Here is a 15443-nt window from a genome sequence, read left to right on the forward strand (position 1 = left end):
TGAATTTTTCTCTCCCCCAGTTTTAGCATTGGAATGTGATACAAAACGAGGATCGGTGTGCTTTAGGCCCATGTGGATGAGTCCGAGGGGTCGCGTAGGCTGTTTATCAGACTGGATTTAAAAAAAAACTATTATCCCCCACTTCTAAAACCAAAGTTATCTCCCTGAATGAAAATGTTTCATATCAAACATGAAACAGAAAAGCCTAAGTGTTGTAATAAACGGTACAGAGATGGAATGATGAAACGCTAGCAATTATTGATTTACCATATACGCATTTAAACGTGTGAAAGCAACAGCAAACATTTCAACAAGAGAACAAAGCACTCTCCACTGGCGGGAGTTTGGAGAGCGCAAGTGAAGAGTTGCGTCTATGGTGCACCGTAATAATTGTCCCCCACGATGAAATCGGGGAGGGGACTAAGGATTTGCAGTATTTACTTTGAGAATTTAGACATTATGATTAGGAATTAGAACAGTAATACTAATTTAATATGCTCTCTATGGTCTGGACAAACAAACATTTTTTGCTTAACAACCTGTTATCAAGGTGCTCTGTGAAGAAAAAAAGTGATAATGTTCCCTCTAAACTGCACATGTGCGGGCTGTTGGCCGTTAGGTGCACCTGATTCAGCTGCCTGCCCTGCGTGCTGGGTAGGCGAACTGTTGCGAACTGTTGCCATTTAGAATTTTAGAGTGGCCTTTTATTGTCCACAGCACAAGGTGTACCTGTGTAATGATCATGCTGTTTAATCAGCTTCTTTATATGCCACACCTGTCAGGTGGATGGATTATCTTGGCAAAGAAGAATTGCTCACTAACAGGGATGTAAAGAAATGTGTGTACAAAATGTGAGAGAAATAAGCTTTTCATACGTATGGAACATTTCTGGGATCATTTATTTCAGTTCATGAAACATGGTTCCAACACTTTGACTGTTGTGTTTATATTTTTGTTCAGTGTATTTCAATGTATGCTCACTCAGCTGTACCTCACAAGTAATACAACAACGGATATATTATCAGTATCTCAAATTTTGAAATATAATTTAAAACAATTGCCCTAAATACAATGTATTGGTGGGGCAATTCAAGCAAAACCAATATGCAGTGATAACATATTGGGCCTATAGCTTACTGTACAAACCTCATTGTTACAGTACTGTTTTTAATTGGTTAATGGTGCATATGCTTACCTTTTTTTAAGTCAAGCTGAAAAAAATTCGACTTGCATTTTGACTCAGAAAGTGATCTTGACTCAGAACAGGTTGATGACCACTCTTCTAAAGATTTCGCTGATTAACGTTTCCCTGATAAACGATTAACGTTTCCCTTTACTTGTGATTGTGATCAAAACAACGCAATATTAGCCACTTTCAATGCAACATAGCGAAATAAAACGAACTATGCAAGAGATTTTGTTTTAGGCAGAACACATCGAAGTAGGATTATAATGCATTGACAAGCACTACTCAGCCCATACTCTACACAGACCGGTGCGGCATAAACAATCAGAGCTGCAAATAGGCCTATTTGCAAATAGACCATTGCCATATATGGATCTGTGCCATTTACTTTGAACTGGACTGTGCTTACAGTATGAGCAGTCGTGAGTAGATGCGCTTGTTTTGAGATTAAAGTGGAAGATGCATGTAGCCACGTGTGCACATTTTGTTCATATCCTTTGCTAGTTAGTGTGCGAGTTATTAGCCCAGTTATAGATTATTTGTAGTCAGCAATAGGGGAGTGATTACTTCCTACAAGAGCACAAAACATGTACATTTCCAGACATCTTTGAAAAGCAGGTCAGATAAAAAGCTTTTTTTGTCTTAAAGTGGCAGTGTTGTATTTTGAGAAAGGCTTGAATAAGCTAAGTTGCCAATAGGCAGAGGGTAGCATAATTTATCTGATTCTCTGTAATAATGTTATGGGAATAATAATGCATTATATTTTGTAAAGTGGTTTCTTGCATGAAACAACACAACAACATTTCAAGTCGCCGTCTTGTCTGAAGGACAAGTGGATCACTAGGTTAATGTCAAGCCCTGCATGTTTTTTTCAAAAGTCTCATGGAATGTAGGCAAACATTGAACAACTGGCTGCTTCTGTAGGCTGAATGATAGAACAGCTATTTCCATGTTAGAATGTTATGGGATGCATTTTCTCCATTGTTTTTTATGGTAGGCCACTCTGGTAGGCCTACATTATGACCTAATAGCCACAGTATCCTACATGGTCACTGTTAAAACTGTAACTTAGAGCGGGTACAGCCTCAATTTTCACAATGTTCAAGTTTGCGCACAGCAAAATTTGCACAGTGATGAGAAGAATTTGAGGGATCGTTGCTCGAGTCCACAACTCTGCCTGGAAGCCTTTCTGTTGATGTTGATCTTTAACCAGATTAGAGGTCTTATCTGACTAGATCTGGTGTTTGTTGAGGAAAACAAACATACCCGAAAGACGAGAGAGTGAGAGTGTGAGTGAGAGAGTGTGTGTGTGTGTGTGTGTGTGTGTGTGTGTGTGTGTGTGTGTGTGTGTGTGTGTGTGTGTGTGTGTGTGTGTGTGTGTGTGTGTGTGTGTGTGTACGAACATTACTGAGAACCATTGTTCGTGGTTCACTTATCATGAATCAAGGAGCAGAAACCTAGAGTCTTGCCCCAACATGCCACAATATCTGAGAGAATATGTGCTCCTCTCCTTCCTACAGGCCTCAGTAAGATGAAATACACATTGTCACTGACAATAAGCCTAAAGCAGCATTGTAGTAAAAAGAAAATGATATCATAAAAAAATATATTGTTGGCTATATTCCGTTTAAAAGATATAATATAAGTAAGTTAATGTAATTTATTTTTATGCAGAACAAATTTTCAACCATAATACCTGTCTGCATGCGGAACTAGACAGTGCCTCCAAGCTACAGGAGTAATCACTAGCAGCAAGCCTATAGAGAATGAGTGTGTGTGACAGCACAGCTTTGTCTGACTAATCGGCATTGCCACATGTGGACCCTGACTCCCTCCAGCTATATTCAGAAGTACTGATCGGTTGTTTACTTTCATCATGCCAAAACCTCTCTAAAACAAATCCAGATTTTCCACACACCATGAGCCATTCACTATGGGTCGAATCCTAAATTAGGCAATGGGCATCAATGCGATATCAATGGGAGGCTACGTCAGAATTTTACTTCAGTGGAGTTAGGATGCCCTCCGATGTTTCAAATCCCTGGAGGATAACTAATGTGGTCTCCTTATTGAATTTACTTGCTTGCTGGTATAGCACTACAGACTGCAGGTTTTTCATAGGATTATACACTGAGTGTACAAAACATTAAGAACACCTTCCTAATATTGAGCTGCAACTCCCGCTTTTTCCCTTAGAACAGCCTCAATTCGCCAGGGCATGGACTCTACAATGTGTTGAAAGCTTTCCACAGGGATGCTGACCCATGTTGACTCCAATGCTTTCCACAATTGTGTCAAGTTGACTGGATGTCTTTTAGGTTATGGACCATTCTTGATTCACACGGGAAACTATTGAGCGTGAAAAACCCAGCAGCGTTACAGTTCTTGACATAAACCAGTGCTCCTGGCACCTACTGCCATACCCCATTCAAAGGCAGTTAAATCTTTTGTCCAGCCCATTCATCTTCTGAATGGCACACATACGCAATCCATGTCCCAAATGTCTCAAGGCTTAAAAATCCTTAACCTGTCTCCTCCCTTTCCTCTATACTGATGTGAATTTAACAAGTGACATCAATATGGGATCATAGCGTTCAAATCAAATTGTATTAGTCACATGCACTGAATACAACAGGTGTAGACCTTACAGTGATATTCTTTCTTAAGAGCCCCTAACCAAAAATGCAGTTTAAAAAAATATGGATAAGAATAAGAAATAAAAGTAACAACGATTTAAAGAGCAGCAGTAAAATAACAATAGCAAGACTACATACAGGGGGGTACCGGTACAGAGTCAATGTGCGGGGGTACAGGTTAGTTGAGGTAATATGTACATGCATGTAGAGTTATTAAAGTGACTATGCATAGATGATAACAACAGAGAGTAGCAGCAGTGTAAAAGGGGGGGGGGGGGGGGGAGTCAATGCAAATAGTCTGGGTAGCCATTTGATTAGGTGTTCAGGAGTCTTATGGCTTGGGGGTAGAAGCTGTTTAGAAGCCTCTTGGACATAGACTTCGTGCCCCGGTACCGCTTGCCGTGCGGTAGCAGAGAGAACAATCTATGACTAGGGTGGCTGGAGTCTTTGACAATTTTTAGGGACATTCTCTGACACCGCCTGATATAGAGGTCCTGGATGGAAGAAGCTTGGCCCCAGTGATGTACTGGGTCATTCGCACTACCCTCTGTAGTGCCTTGCGGTTGAAGGCCAAGCAGTTGCCATACCAGGCAGTAATGCAACCAGTCAGGATGCTCTCGATAGTGCAGCTGTAGAACCTTTTGAGGATCTGAGGACCCATGCCAAATATTTTCAGTCTCCTGAGGGGGAATAGGTTTTGTTGTGCCCTCTTCACGACTGTCTTGGTGTGTTTGGACCATGTTAGTTTGTTGGTGATGTGGACACCAAGGAACTTGAAACTCTCAACCTGCTCCACTACAGCCCCGTCGATGAGAATGGGGGTGTGCTTGGTCCTCTTTTTCCTGTAGTCCACAATCATCTCTCCTTTGTCTTGATCACGTTGAGGGAGAGGTTGTTGTCCTGGCACCACACGGCCAGGTCTCTGACTTCCTCCCTATAGGCTGTCTCGTCGTTGTTAGTGATCAGGCCTACCACTGTTGTGTCATCGGCAAACTTAATGATGGTGTTGGAGTCGTGCCTGGCCCTGCAGTTGTAAGTGAACAAGGACTACAGGAGTGATATCACGTCCTGACCAGTAAAAGGGGTTATTTGTCATTATAGTTGGTCAGGGCGTGGCAGGGGGGTGTTTGTTTTGTGTGTTTTGGGGTTTTTGGTTCTAGTTTTCCATTTCTATGTTTCTTTTTCTATGTGTGACCAGGTATGGCTTCCAATCAGAGGCAGGTGTCTTTCGTTGTCTCTGATTGGAAGCCATACTTAGGCAGCCTGTTTTTTCCTGTGTTTTTGTGGGTGGTTGCTTTCTGCATAGTCTGTGTACCTTACAGAACTGTTGGTTGTTGTTTATTCTTTTCATTTAAGTGTTCACTTTATTTTAGTAAGTAATAAAAGAAGATGATCACTATACCCGCTGCGTTTTGGTCCCCCTTCATCGACACTTGTGACAAGTGAACTGAGCACGCACCCAGGGGCCCCTGTGTTGAGGATCAGCGTGGCGGATGTGTTGCTACCTACCCTTACCACATGGGGGCTGCCCATCAGGAAGTCCAGGAAGGATCCAGTTGCAGAGGGAGGTGTTTAGTCCCAGGGTATTTAGTTTAGTGATGAGCTTTGAAGGCACTATGGTGTTGAACGCTGAGCTGTAGTCAACGAATATCACTCTCACATAGGTGTTCCTTTGTCCAGGTGGGAAAGGGCAGTGTGAAGTGCAATAGAGATTGCATAATCTGTGGATCTGTTGTGAGCCATAAACAGCCTTTCAAAGCTACGGGTCGGTAGTAATTTAGGCAGGTTACCTTAGTGTTCTTGGGCACAGGCACAATGGTGGTCTGCTTAAAACATGTTGGTATTACAGACTTTGACAAGGAGAGGTTGAAAATGTCAGTGAAGACACTTGCCAGTTGGTCAGCGCATGCTTGCAGTACACGTCCTGGTAATCCATCTGGCCCTGCGGCCTTGTGAATGATGACCTGTTTAAAGGTCTTACTCACATCGGCTGCGGAGAGCATGATCACACAGTCTTCCGGAACAGCTGGTGCTCTCACGCATGTTTCAGTGTTATTTGCCTCGAAGCGAGCATAGAAGTAGTTTAGCTCGTCTGATAGGCTCGTGTCACTGGGCAGCGCTTGGCTGTGCTTCCCTTTGTAGTCTGTAATGGTTTGCAAGCCCTGCCACATCCGACGAGTGTCAGAGCCGGTGTAGTACGACTCGATCTTAGTCCTGTATTGACGCTCTGCCTGTTTGATGGTTCGTTGGAGAGCATAGTGGGATTTATTATAAGCTTCCGGGTTAGAGTCCCGCTCCTTGAAAGCGGCAGCTCTAGCCTTTAGCTCAGTGCAGATGTTGCCTGTAATCCATGGCTTCTGGTTGGGCTATGTACATATGGTCACGGTGGGGACGACATCATCGATGCACTTATTGATGAAGCCAGTGACTGATGTGGTGTACTCCTCAATGCCATCGGAGGAATCCCAGAACATATTCCAGTCTGTGCTAGCAAAACAGTCCTGTAGCTTAGCATCTGCTTCATCTGACCACTTTTTTATTGATCTAGTCACTGATGCTTCCTTCTTTAATTTTTGTTTGTAAGCTGGAATCAGGAGGATAGAATTATGGTCAGATTTGCCAAATGGAGGGCGAGGGAGAGCTTTGTATGCGTCTCTGTTTGTGGAGTAAAGGTGGTCCAGAGTTTTTTTTCTTCTGGTTGCACATTTAACATACTGATAGAAATTTGGTAAAACGGATTTAAGTTTCCCTGCATTAAAGTCCCTGGCTACTAGGAGTGCCGCCTCTGGGTGAGTGTTTTCTTGTTTGCTTATGGCGGAATACAGCTCATTCAATGCTGTCTTAGTGCCAGCCTCTGACTGTGGTGGTATGTAAACAGCTACAAAAAAATACAGATAAAACTCTCTAGGTAGATAGTGTGGTGCACAGCTTATCATGAGATACTCTACCTGAGGCGAGAAATAGCTCGAGACTTCCTTAGATATCATGCACCAGCTGTTATTTACAAAAATACATAGTCCGCCGCCCCTTGTCTTACCAGACGCCGCTGTTCTATCCTGCCGGTACAGCGTATAACCAGCCAGCTGTATGTTGATAGTGTCCTCGTTCAGCCACGACTCCGTGAAGCATAAGATATTACAGTTTTGAATGTCCCATTGGTAGTTTAATCTTCCACGTAGGTCATCTATTTTATTGTCCAAAGATTGCACGTTTGCTCGCAGAATGGAAGGAAGTGGGGGTTTATTCGATCGCCTACGAATTCTCAGAAAGCAGCCTGCCCTCTTGCCATTTTTCCCCGCCTCCTCTTCATGCAAATCACAGGGATCTGGGCCTGTTCCAGAGAAAGCAGTATATCGTTCACGTCGGGCTCGTCAGACTCATTAAAGGAAAAAAAGGATTCTGCTGTGAGTAATCGTGGTGAGTAATCGCAGTCCTGATGTCCAGAAATAATATTTGGTCATAAGAGACGGTAGCGGCAACATTATATACAAAATAAGTAAAAAAATAAGTTACAAACAACGCAAATAAACAAACAAAAAAACACAATCGGTTGGAGGCACGTAAAACGCATTTTCACCTGGATTCACCTGGTTAGTATATGTCATGGAAAGAGCAGGTTTTCTTCATGTTTTGTACACTCCAAGGTCTTCTTGGATACAATGGTGCTGATGCTCAGTTTCTATCTGTCTGGTGCACAGTGACTCCGCAGTTGCACTGGCTCCCATAGACTCTGACTGAGACAGAGTGCGATGTGCTTAGTGTCAGTCTGCCAGCTGCATGTGTCATCATGCAGTGTATGAGAAAGGGAGACGGCTAAATGTTTTTCAGAAATCCTCCATGGCCTGTGAATAATGTCAAAGATAAACCTTAGACACTAAATCCATCTCCACCCTGGGTTCTGGGTTGGCTGGTTTTGATCACGTCTTAGTGCTTGATCATCTGAAATAAAGTTGGCAAAAATCCCTCCTCACCTCAAATGTCTGTGAAACCACAGTACCACACACCATGTAATATTAACATTGCCTACACTCATTATTAAACCCATTGCTGCTCTCTAAGCATAAGCAATGGGCTTGTGTGTGTGTGTGTGTGTGTGTGTGTGTGTGTGTGTGTGTGTGTGTGTGTGTGTGTGTGTGTGTGTGTGTGTGTGTGTGTGTGTGTGTGTGTGTGTGTGTGTGTGTGTGTGTGTGTGTGTGTGTGTGTGTGTGTGTGTGTGTGTGTGTGTGTCGAAGTCCCCACAAGAATAGCAAACAAACAAACATTTGATCAACTGGGGACAGTTTGTTAGTCCCTACAAGGTTAAATGCTATGCTAAGGGGTTTAGGGTTAAGGTTAGAATTAGTGTTAGAATTACATTTAGGGTTAGTTTTAGGGTTAGGAGCTAGGGTTAGGTTTAGGGTTTAGGGAAAATAGGATTTTGAATGCGACTGAATTGTATGTCCCCACAAGATTAGTTATACAAGACTGTGTGTGTGTGTGGGTATGTGTGTGTTTTTCTATGCCACAGATATCCCAGCCCCAGACATTACAGGGTCTGCTACAGTCTGGTACCATAGCAAACCCCTCTCATTCCTGTTGGACCACAATGCTTACCACAGCACATGTCATACTGTGGACAACAGGCACCAATCTCACAGGGAAATACTGGATAAGGCACAAAGCAGCCCTGAATGGAACTTCAACCTACACATTCTCTCACAGCTGCAGTCTCCATAGACTACAGAGACACACACCCAGACATAGCATACTAAACTGACATAAAACATCTTATTTACTTGTGTCTAAAATTAAATACGCCTCATGTGTCTAACTTGCACTGTAGAGAAATCCCAGCTAGCACATTTGGTCCTTTGGAAGTTGTGGGAACGTATGTTTTTGATTTCACATTGGTTGTGGGAAGGAAGCTATATGTTTCCTGACCGGTAAAACTGAAAGTTTTTTTAACCATTCTGAGAACAGATTTTGCCTGTTCTAGAAAAGTTTATTTTTAGGTTGTAGGTATTTGGAATTTTTTTGTATTTTATTAGGATCCCCATTAGCTGTTGAAAAAGCAGCAGCTACTCTTCCTGGGGTCCACACCAAACATGAAACATAATACAGAATGACATAATATAGAACATCAATAGACAAGAAGAGCTCAAGGACAGAACTACATACATACCAGGGAGATTCTGAGAACGTTTTACTCTGGTTCCTTGAATGTTTTCCTGGGAGGTTTTATTAACGATATGAGAATAGACATTTTAGGTTAGGTTTTTGAATAACTTCCTTAAAACTTTCTATGAATGTTTTAATAACTTTTAATAATACTGCTAGTTAATTTTGGGTTGAATTCGGTTACGACGACAAACTGCAGTCAGGTCAAGACCGTGGTGAGGACGTCGAGCATGCAGATGAGTTTCACTGAGATGGTTTCTGACAATTTGTGCAGAAATTATTCGGTTGTGCAAACCCAGTTTCATCAGTTGTCCGGGTGGCTGTTCTCAGACGATCTCACAGGTGAAAAAGATGGATGTGGAGGTCCTGGGCTGGTGTGGTTACACGTGGTCTGTGGTTGAGAGGCTGGTTGGATGTACTGACAAATTCTCTAAAACAACGTTGTAGGCGGCTTATGGTCAATAAATTAACATTCATTTTCTGGTAACAGCTCTGGTGGACATTCCTGCAGTCAGCATGCCAATTGCACGCTCCCTCAAAACTTGAGACATCTGTGGCACTGTGTTGTTTGACAAAATTGCACATTTTAGAGAACTTATCAAGAGAACATCGCTGGTCATCCCTACTGCCTCTGATCTGGCGGACTCACTAAACACACATGCTTAGTTTGTAAATGATGTGTGAGTGTTGGAGTGTGCCCCTGGCTATCCATAAATTTAAAAAACAAGAAAATCGTGCCGGTTTGTTTAATATAAGGAATTTGAAATGATTTATACTTTTACTTTTACTTTTGATACTTAAGCATATTTTAGAAATTACATTTACTTTTGATACTTAAGTAGATATAAAACCAAATACTTTTAGACTTTTACTGAAGTAGTATTTTACTGGGTGACTTTCACTTTTACTTTAGTATTTTTTTATGAAGTTACCTTTACTTTTACTCAAGTATGATAATTGGGTACTTTTCCACCACTGAGGAAACGTTATGCTAAAGTACTGACATTCCCATAGAAGAACCTTTCTTAAGTTCTCAGAACAATTTGACAGGATACCAAAGGCAGAGAGGGGAACCCAACACCTAAGCAGAATACAGAGGCAGCATCTGCTGAAATCAACCCTTGAGGTGTGTGGGAGCAATGTGGACTCAGGGGTAGACATAACATTGTCAATGTAAGTCAGGGACACTCCAATTAGTAGGATATGTTACGCTTTGCCTGGTATGTATTAATTTGTGGATGTCCATCCATTTCGTATGATATGTTATGAACTGCAGTTTGTATGATATGTTACGAATTACAATTTGTTGTGGCTAACGTTAGCTAGTTATCTAGACAGCTAACACTAACGTTAACTAAGTGGCTAATGCTAGCTAGGCTAGGGGTTAAGGTTAGGGTTAAGGTTAGGAGTTAAGTTAAAGGGGAAGGGTTAGCTAACATGCTAAGTAGTTGCAAAGTAGAAAAAAGAAGTAAGTAGTTACAAAATTTCTAATTAGCTCAAATGCAAAAGTTGTCCGTGATGAGATTCGAACACAAAACCTTCGGGTTGCTAGACGTTCGTTTTATACAACTACCCATCCACCCCGATCAACCACCCTATTCATTTTTGCCTTAACTAACCTGTCTTATGTAACCATACCAAACGTAACATATCATACTAATTTGAGTGTCCCGGATTTACATTTACTATGTTATGTTTAGTCTATGAGACCAGGCTGGTCGGAGGGGAGGGCCAGGGTTGCCATATGCCTGATGTGCCAATGGAGAACTGCTACCCACTGGGCAAAATCTATTGGATTTGCAGAAAGTCATCAACATGAGGGCATTTCGTCTTTTTTTCACACAACCTAAATCCAATTACATGGGAACAATTTTGGTTGAAAACTAACTCTGAACTGTCGTCTGTGCCCTGTGGGTAGTAGCTCAGTAAACGTGAGAACAGGGGGAAGGAATAGGATAGTTAGGATAGTAGGATAGTACTTGTGTAAGTAGAAGTAGTGTGTGGTAGGGGTAATGGTCCCTGTGGTGGTGGTGGTAGGGGTAATGGTCCCTGTGGTGTTCCAATGGCTCCCATGACATGAAATGTTTACCACATACACTTCATCAATACGCCTTTATTTCACACTGGAAAGTGGGAAATGTAGAGGATTATAAAATAATAGCTCTTTATAATAGCTCTTTTCAATGAATGACAGCTGGTTTTCTTTTGCTATAACATGCTGCTATCTTGATCTTGGACATTTGAATAGTAAGATGTTAACTAAAACTAGGTTCTAGTAGTATTTACTGACCACATGACCTGACAAGGGCCTCTGAGACCTTAGCCTATAAGGCCAAGTTTTCCCTGATCAGATTGCATGGTCAGGAAGAACTCTGGTCCCTATAACAAATACACTCTAACTTGCAGGACAAATACCCTCTCTCTGACCAAGGAGCCCACTCTGCCAGCACAGGGGGCCACTCTATGGCTTTAGAGAGAAGGGAGGAGGGGATGGATGAAGAGGGGAGTGGTGGGCAGGGACAGGGAGGGGGAGGGGGAGTCATACTAAATGCAAAAGAAACAGGGAGATTTAATCACCACAATGGATTTGGAGTTCTGTTTATGAAAATCACCAGCGCAGGAAAATAGCTCTGGTTGCAGTAGAGATGCTATAAAGATATGCATACTGAGTCTAAGAGAGAGGCCAACATTACCATAATACTGGAATAATCACCTCAATTACTCCTACTAGGCAGAGAGAGAATGGCTGGAACAATATGAAGGGTTCCGGTTAGCATTCGGTTAAAAGGTCAACCATCACTCAGATATGTTAAACATCATTACACATTGGAAATGAGAATGATGTGAGGTAGGCTACATAACCTTCCACAGTTAGGCCACAGTGCATTTGAGGTCTTCGCTTGTCGCAATTGCAATGGGTGTGATGATGTGCTATGGACCATTGGCAGTACATTGAGCCATTTGACCTGTGCTCTTTCTCCTACCCCTTAGCTCTCTTTAAAACAGCATCAGTAGGGTCCTCTCCTCTGTCTTCAACTCAGTCCCATTCACATCACTCAGAATAACCCATGATAACACTGGGGCTGTGTATTACATAACCTTGTTGAAGTATGGAGCCACAGAAGCACTTTGAATGCATATATCACAGATGTAATAAAGCCTGTTATTACATTAGGTAATTATTACATTAGATTACAACTGATGAAATATATTTCAGCATGGAAGACCAATGGAGAAGTCTGAAGGCAAGAGCTTACGTTGGAATTAGATTTTTTTTTTAATGTTGAGAAACAGCCATTGCGAAAGCATGTAACGTCAGTGTCTGTTGGGGCCCCTCTGTGCTTGTACGTCAGCACAGGACATTTGAATACAGTTACTCAACAATGAGGTTACCCAGGACCCAGGATAATCCTGACACGTCAGACAGACACGGGAACAAATACATCATTCATATGTGAGGTCATGATTATCCCTCCATCCCTGTCCAACGCAAATGTTGTATGCGAGAGTGAACTGCTAACTTGATAATGACTATATTACATCCGGTGATATCACTTCACTATTTTTGGCACAATAACAAATAATACGTTAAAATTACACTCAAGGCTGATGCGTCACAGCACTTATCAGGTACACAACTTACCACTCGCATTCTTCCCACAAATGAGGTGTTGATATTGCTGCAGGAACCCCCATAACTCCGAGTCGTTGTTGATGGCCTGTTCAAGGGACTCGACTGTGAACTTAGGGATCCCGTTATCTTTTTCCACGAGTGCGCTGCGCAGTGCCCGTGCGTACACCTCTCGGAAAAGACTCTCCATGCACCCTGTCAGGTAGATGGCCGCGTGCTCGTGGATCCTCACCGCAACCCGGCTGTCCACCATCCACCTGAAGAACTTCCCCACGTTGAAAATGAGTCCGCACCGGAGCGACTTTCCGCGGCTGAACTTGTCCTCAGTGCTCATGTTGTACATGGACAATGCACTGAGTGCCGCTGTGATGCAATTCACAGAGACAGTCCAAGACATGACAACCTTAACGGCACTTTGAATCTCATATTTGGTGCATTTGGCATAGCGCAAACTCAGGCGCTGCGCTTCCTTCGCGACCCTCACAAGTGCACGGCTGATGAGGACCGAGAGCCTAGCCAGGATCTCCTGTGAGACGACCCCCAGTCTCAACTCTTCGTCCTTGTTTAGTGCGCTCTCTACTTCCCCGAGGCTCCATGGCACGTCCTCTAGCTCGGGTAGTTTAGCGCACTGTCCGAAGCACTCCAGGTTCTCGGCGTCTTCGACCAGGACGGTGTTGACAGTGTCTTGGCTGTTGTGTCGACTGTGCATGGAGTCGGTTAAATGCCAGAAATTCGCCCCATGCGCATACGGTATATGTGCCTCGGAACAGCACAGCGAAGCACTGGAAGACCTGAAGGAGTCCGCTGCTCCACCATAACCCGAATCAAGCGTCAAATCCTCCAGGGTCCTCGTAACTGACTTATTACTACTCCTTGCCATAACTGCACCTCATACTGTAAAGAGGGCTTTGGAATTAATGGCACAAAACGTCGCCTAATACAATTAAATGAATGCAATTAAAGCCCTAGTGCAATGTATTCTGAAGAGTAAACCTTTTATCCTGTTGCCTTCATTGAAAAAACATCAACTTGCTATTCCCCAGTTCAAACTAAAACTTCAAAGTCGTTGCATCGTAGCACTTCGTGCAGCTACAGTGGTCTGTATTTTACGCAGTAAGAGCCTGATAGATGGAGGCGGGGCTATGGAGAATAGAGCGCTTTAAACGGCCAATACCCTCTCGGGAAAACGGAGTTTTTGAATTAGGACCGCCTCCATCTATTAATTTAGATTAGGCTACTCAGTTCAATGTACAGCCCATACGAGAAGTGAATATTAAGTACCTATATAATAATTTAGTATGTAATATTCTTAATTTTTTTTAGCTTATATTGGAAAATATAACTTCATTAGGTCAAGTTCCCCTGCATCAACCAATGGATCCGTGCTACTTCATCGGTTGTGTCATTGACTGACAGATTGCTATAATATATGACGTGGGTAGCTTATACCTAAAATACATATCCAAGTGTTGTAAGATCTGGCATGCATCAGCAATGTCTGGGCAGAGGAACACCACAGTCCTTTCATTTGCTGTCATTTGAACATGAGGTCAAACATCATTGCTAATGGTCTGATTCTAATGGACTGGATAAACTGGATAATGTGGTTATCCACATAGTGCAGCAAATGTGTCATGCTATGGATAGTAAAGTCCCTTACACATTTTTTTTCTGGCAGTAATGATGGTAACATGACTCAAGACTATTAATAATGGATGACATGCATAATGTATCCCCTCTCTGTGGTCTGCATCCCTTACATGGAGATAGCTAGAGCTCATTGATAGGAAGACATCTGCATTCTTTGTCAAGGTCGTACGTTATACAGCGTCAAAAGCTAAAGATGCATCATTTGATTGACTGTGTGTGTGCGTGTGTGTATGCGCACGCGCATGTGTGTGAATAGAGCCTTTGACAGGCGGAAAATTACAATTTAACAGGCACACACAAACTGCATGAATAAGAGAGAGGGAGAAAGAGAGAGAGAGCGAGAGAGGTTGGTTACCCTGTACATAACATATTGTGAATGTCAACATGTGTAACAACAGAAAATGTCCCTGAGCTGATTGATAGCCCTATGCCATAGATAGCTTTGGGTGCATCTTAATATCACCTTTCTCCTGAAGTGTACATTCCCACAAATGTAAAAGCATTGGATTGGTTGATGCATGGGCTAGTGGGATGTTCCACTTGTCCGATGACTCACCCTGAATTTAATTCTGCTGCTCTATCGATCGCTACATACATTCAGTCTGAAACTGCCATCCTAGAAGCCATTTGTGGGACTTCAAAATGAGGGGCGTTGTACAAAAGAAATTAATCAGCGATTGGATCATCTCTAACAAATCTAACCAATCAGAGTGTCAAAGTTGATAACATCATCACAGAGTTTCTAAACCCAGAGGCCCAATATTGTGAGAATTCCAGGAACGCTTGCGAAACCAAACAGACTAGCCCGGGGTTTGAGAAGTCAATGAGAGAAGTGAAAAATGTTTCCTTATTTGTTAATGTTTTCAAAATCTAAAGGCACAACCTAGACTCCAGCCAATGTCTTAAGTAGTTGAAGTTGTTATTACTCCAACCTCATGACTGACAAACGGACACATTTTCGTAAAAAATAACTTTATATCAAAGGACTGCATTTGATTTGATGGCCTGCACATGCGCAGTTCAACGCGAGGCGACCATTAGACACGATGACGTGTTTCTACCCATGAGCTTAGCTAGCTAACGTCGCCATGACATCACCTACAAGTGTGATCGGGGATTTCTATTGGAGAAGCAGTTTTAGCCTATCTTCATACAGTACTGTCTTTGGTTTCTGGGACCAATA

At 42.6% G+C, this 15443-nt stretch overlaps 1 protein-coding gene across 2 annotated transcripts in view; it reads right to left on the reverse strand.

Annotated features, from left to right (window-relative positions):
• Positions 1-13716, reverse strand: part of LOC106573291 (ankyrin repeat- and BTB/POZ domain-containing protein 3-B) — a 139638-nt gene extending 125922 nt beyond the window's left edge. For both annotated transcript variants that reach the window (XM_014148219.3, XM_014148218.3), the window contains exon 1: positions 12623-13716. In XM_014148219.3, coding sequence (XP_014003694.2) covers positions 12623-13490 — 868 coding nt within the window. In that variant the 5' untranslated portion in view covers positions 13491-13716. The remainder of the gene's footprint in view (positions 1-12622) is intronic.
• Between the last annotated feature and the right edge of the window lie 1727 nt (positions 13717-15443).

Source organism: Salmo salar, chromosome 16 (genome assembly GCF_965601325.2).
Source record: "Salmo salar chromosome 16, fSalSal1, whole genome shotgun sequence".
Taxonomy (NCBI): domain Eukaryota; kingdom Metazoa; phylum Chordata; class Actinopteri; order Salmoniformes; family Salmonidae; genus Salmo; species Salmo salar.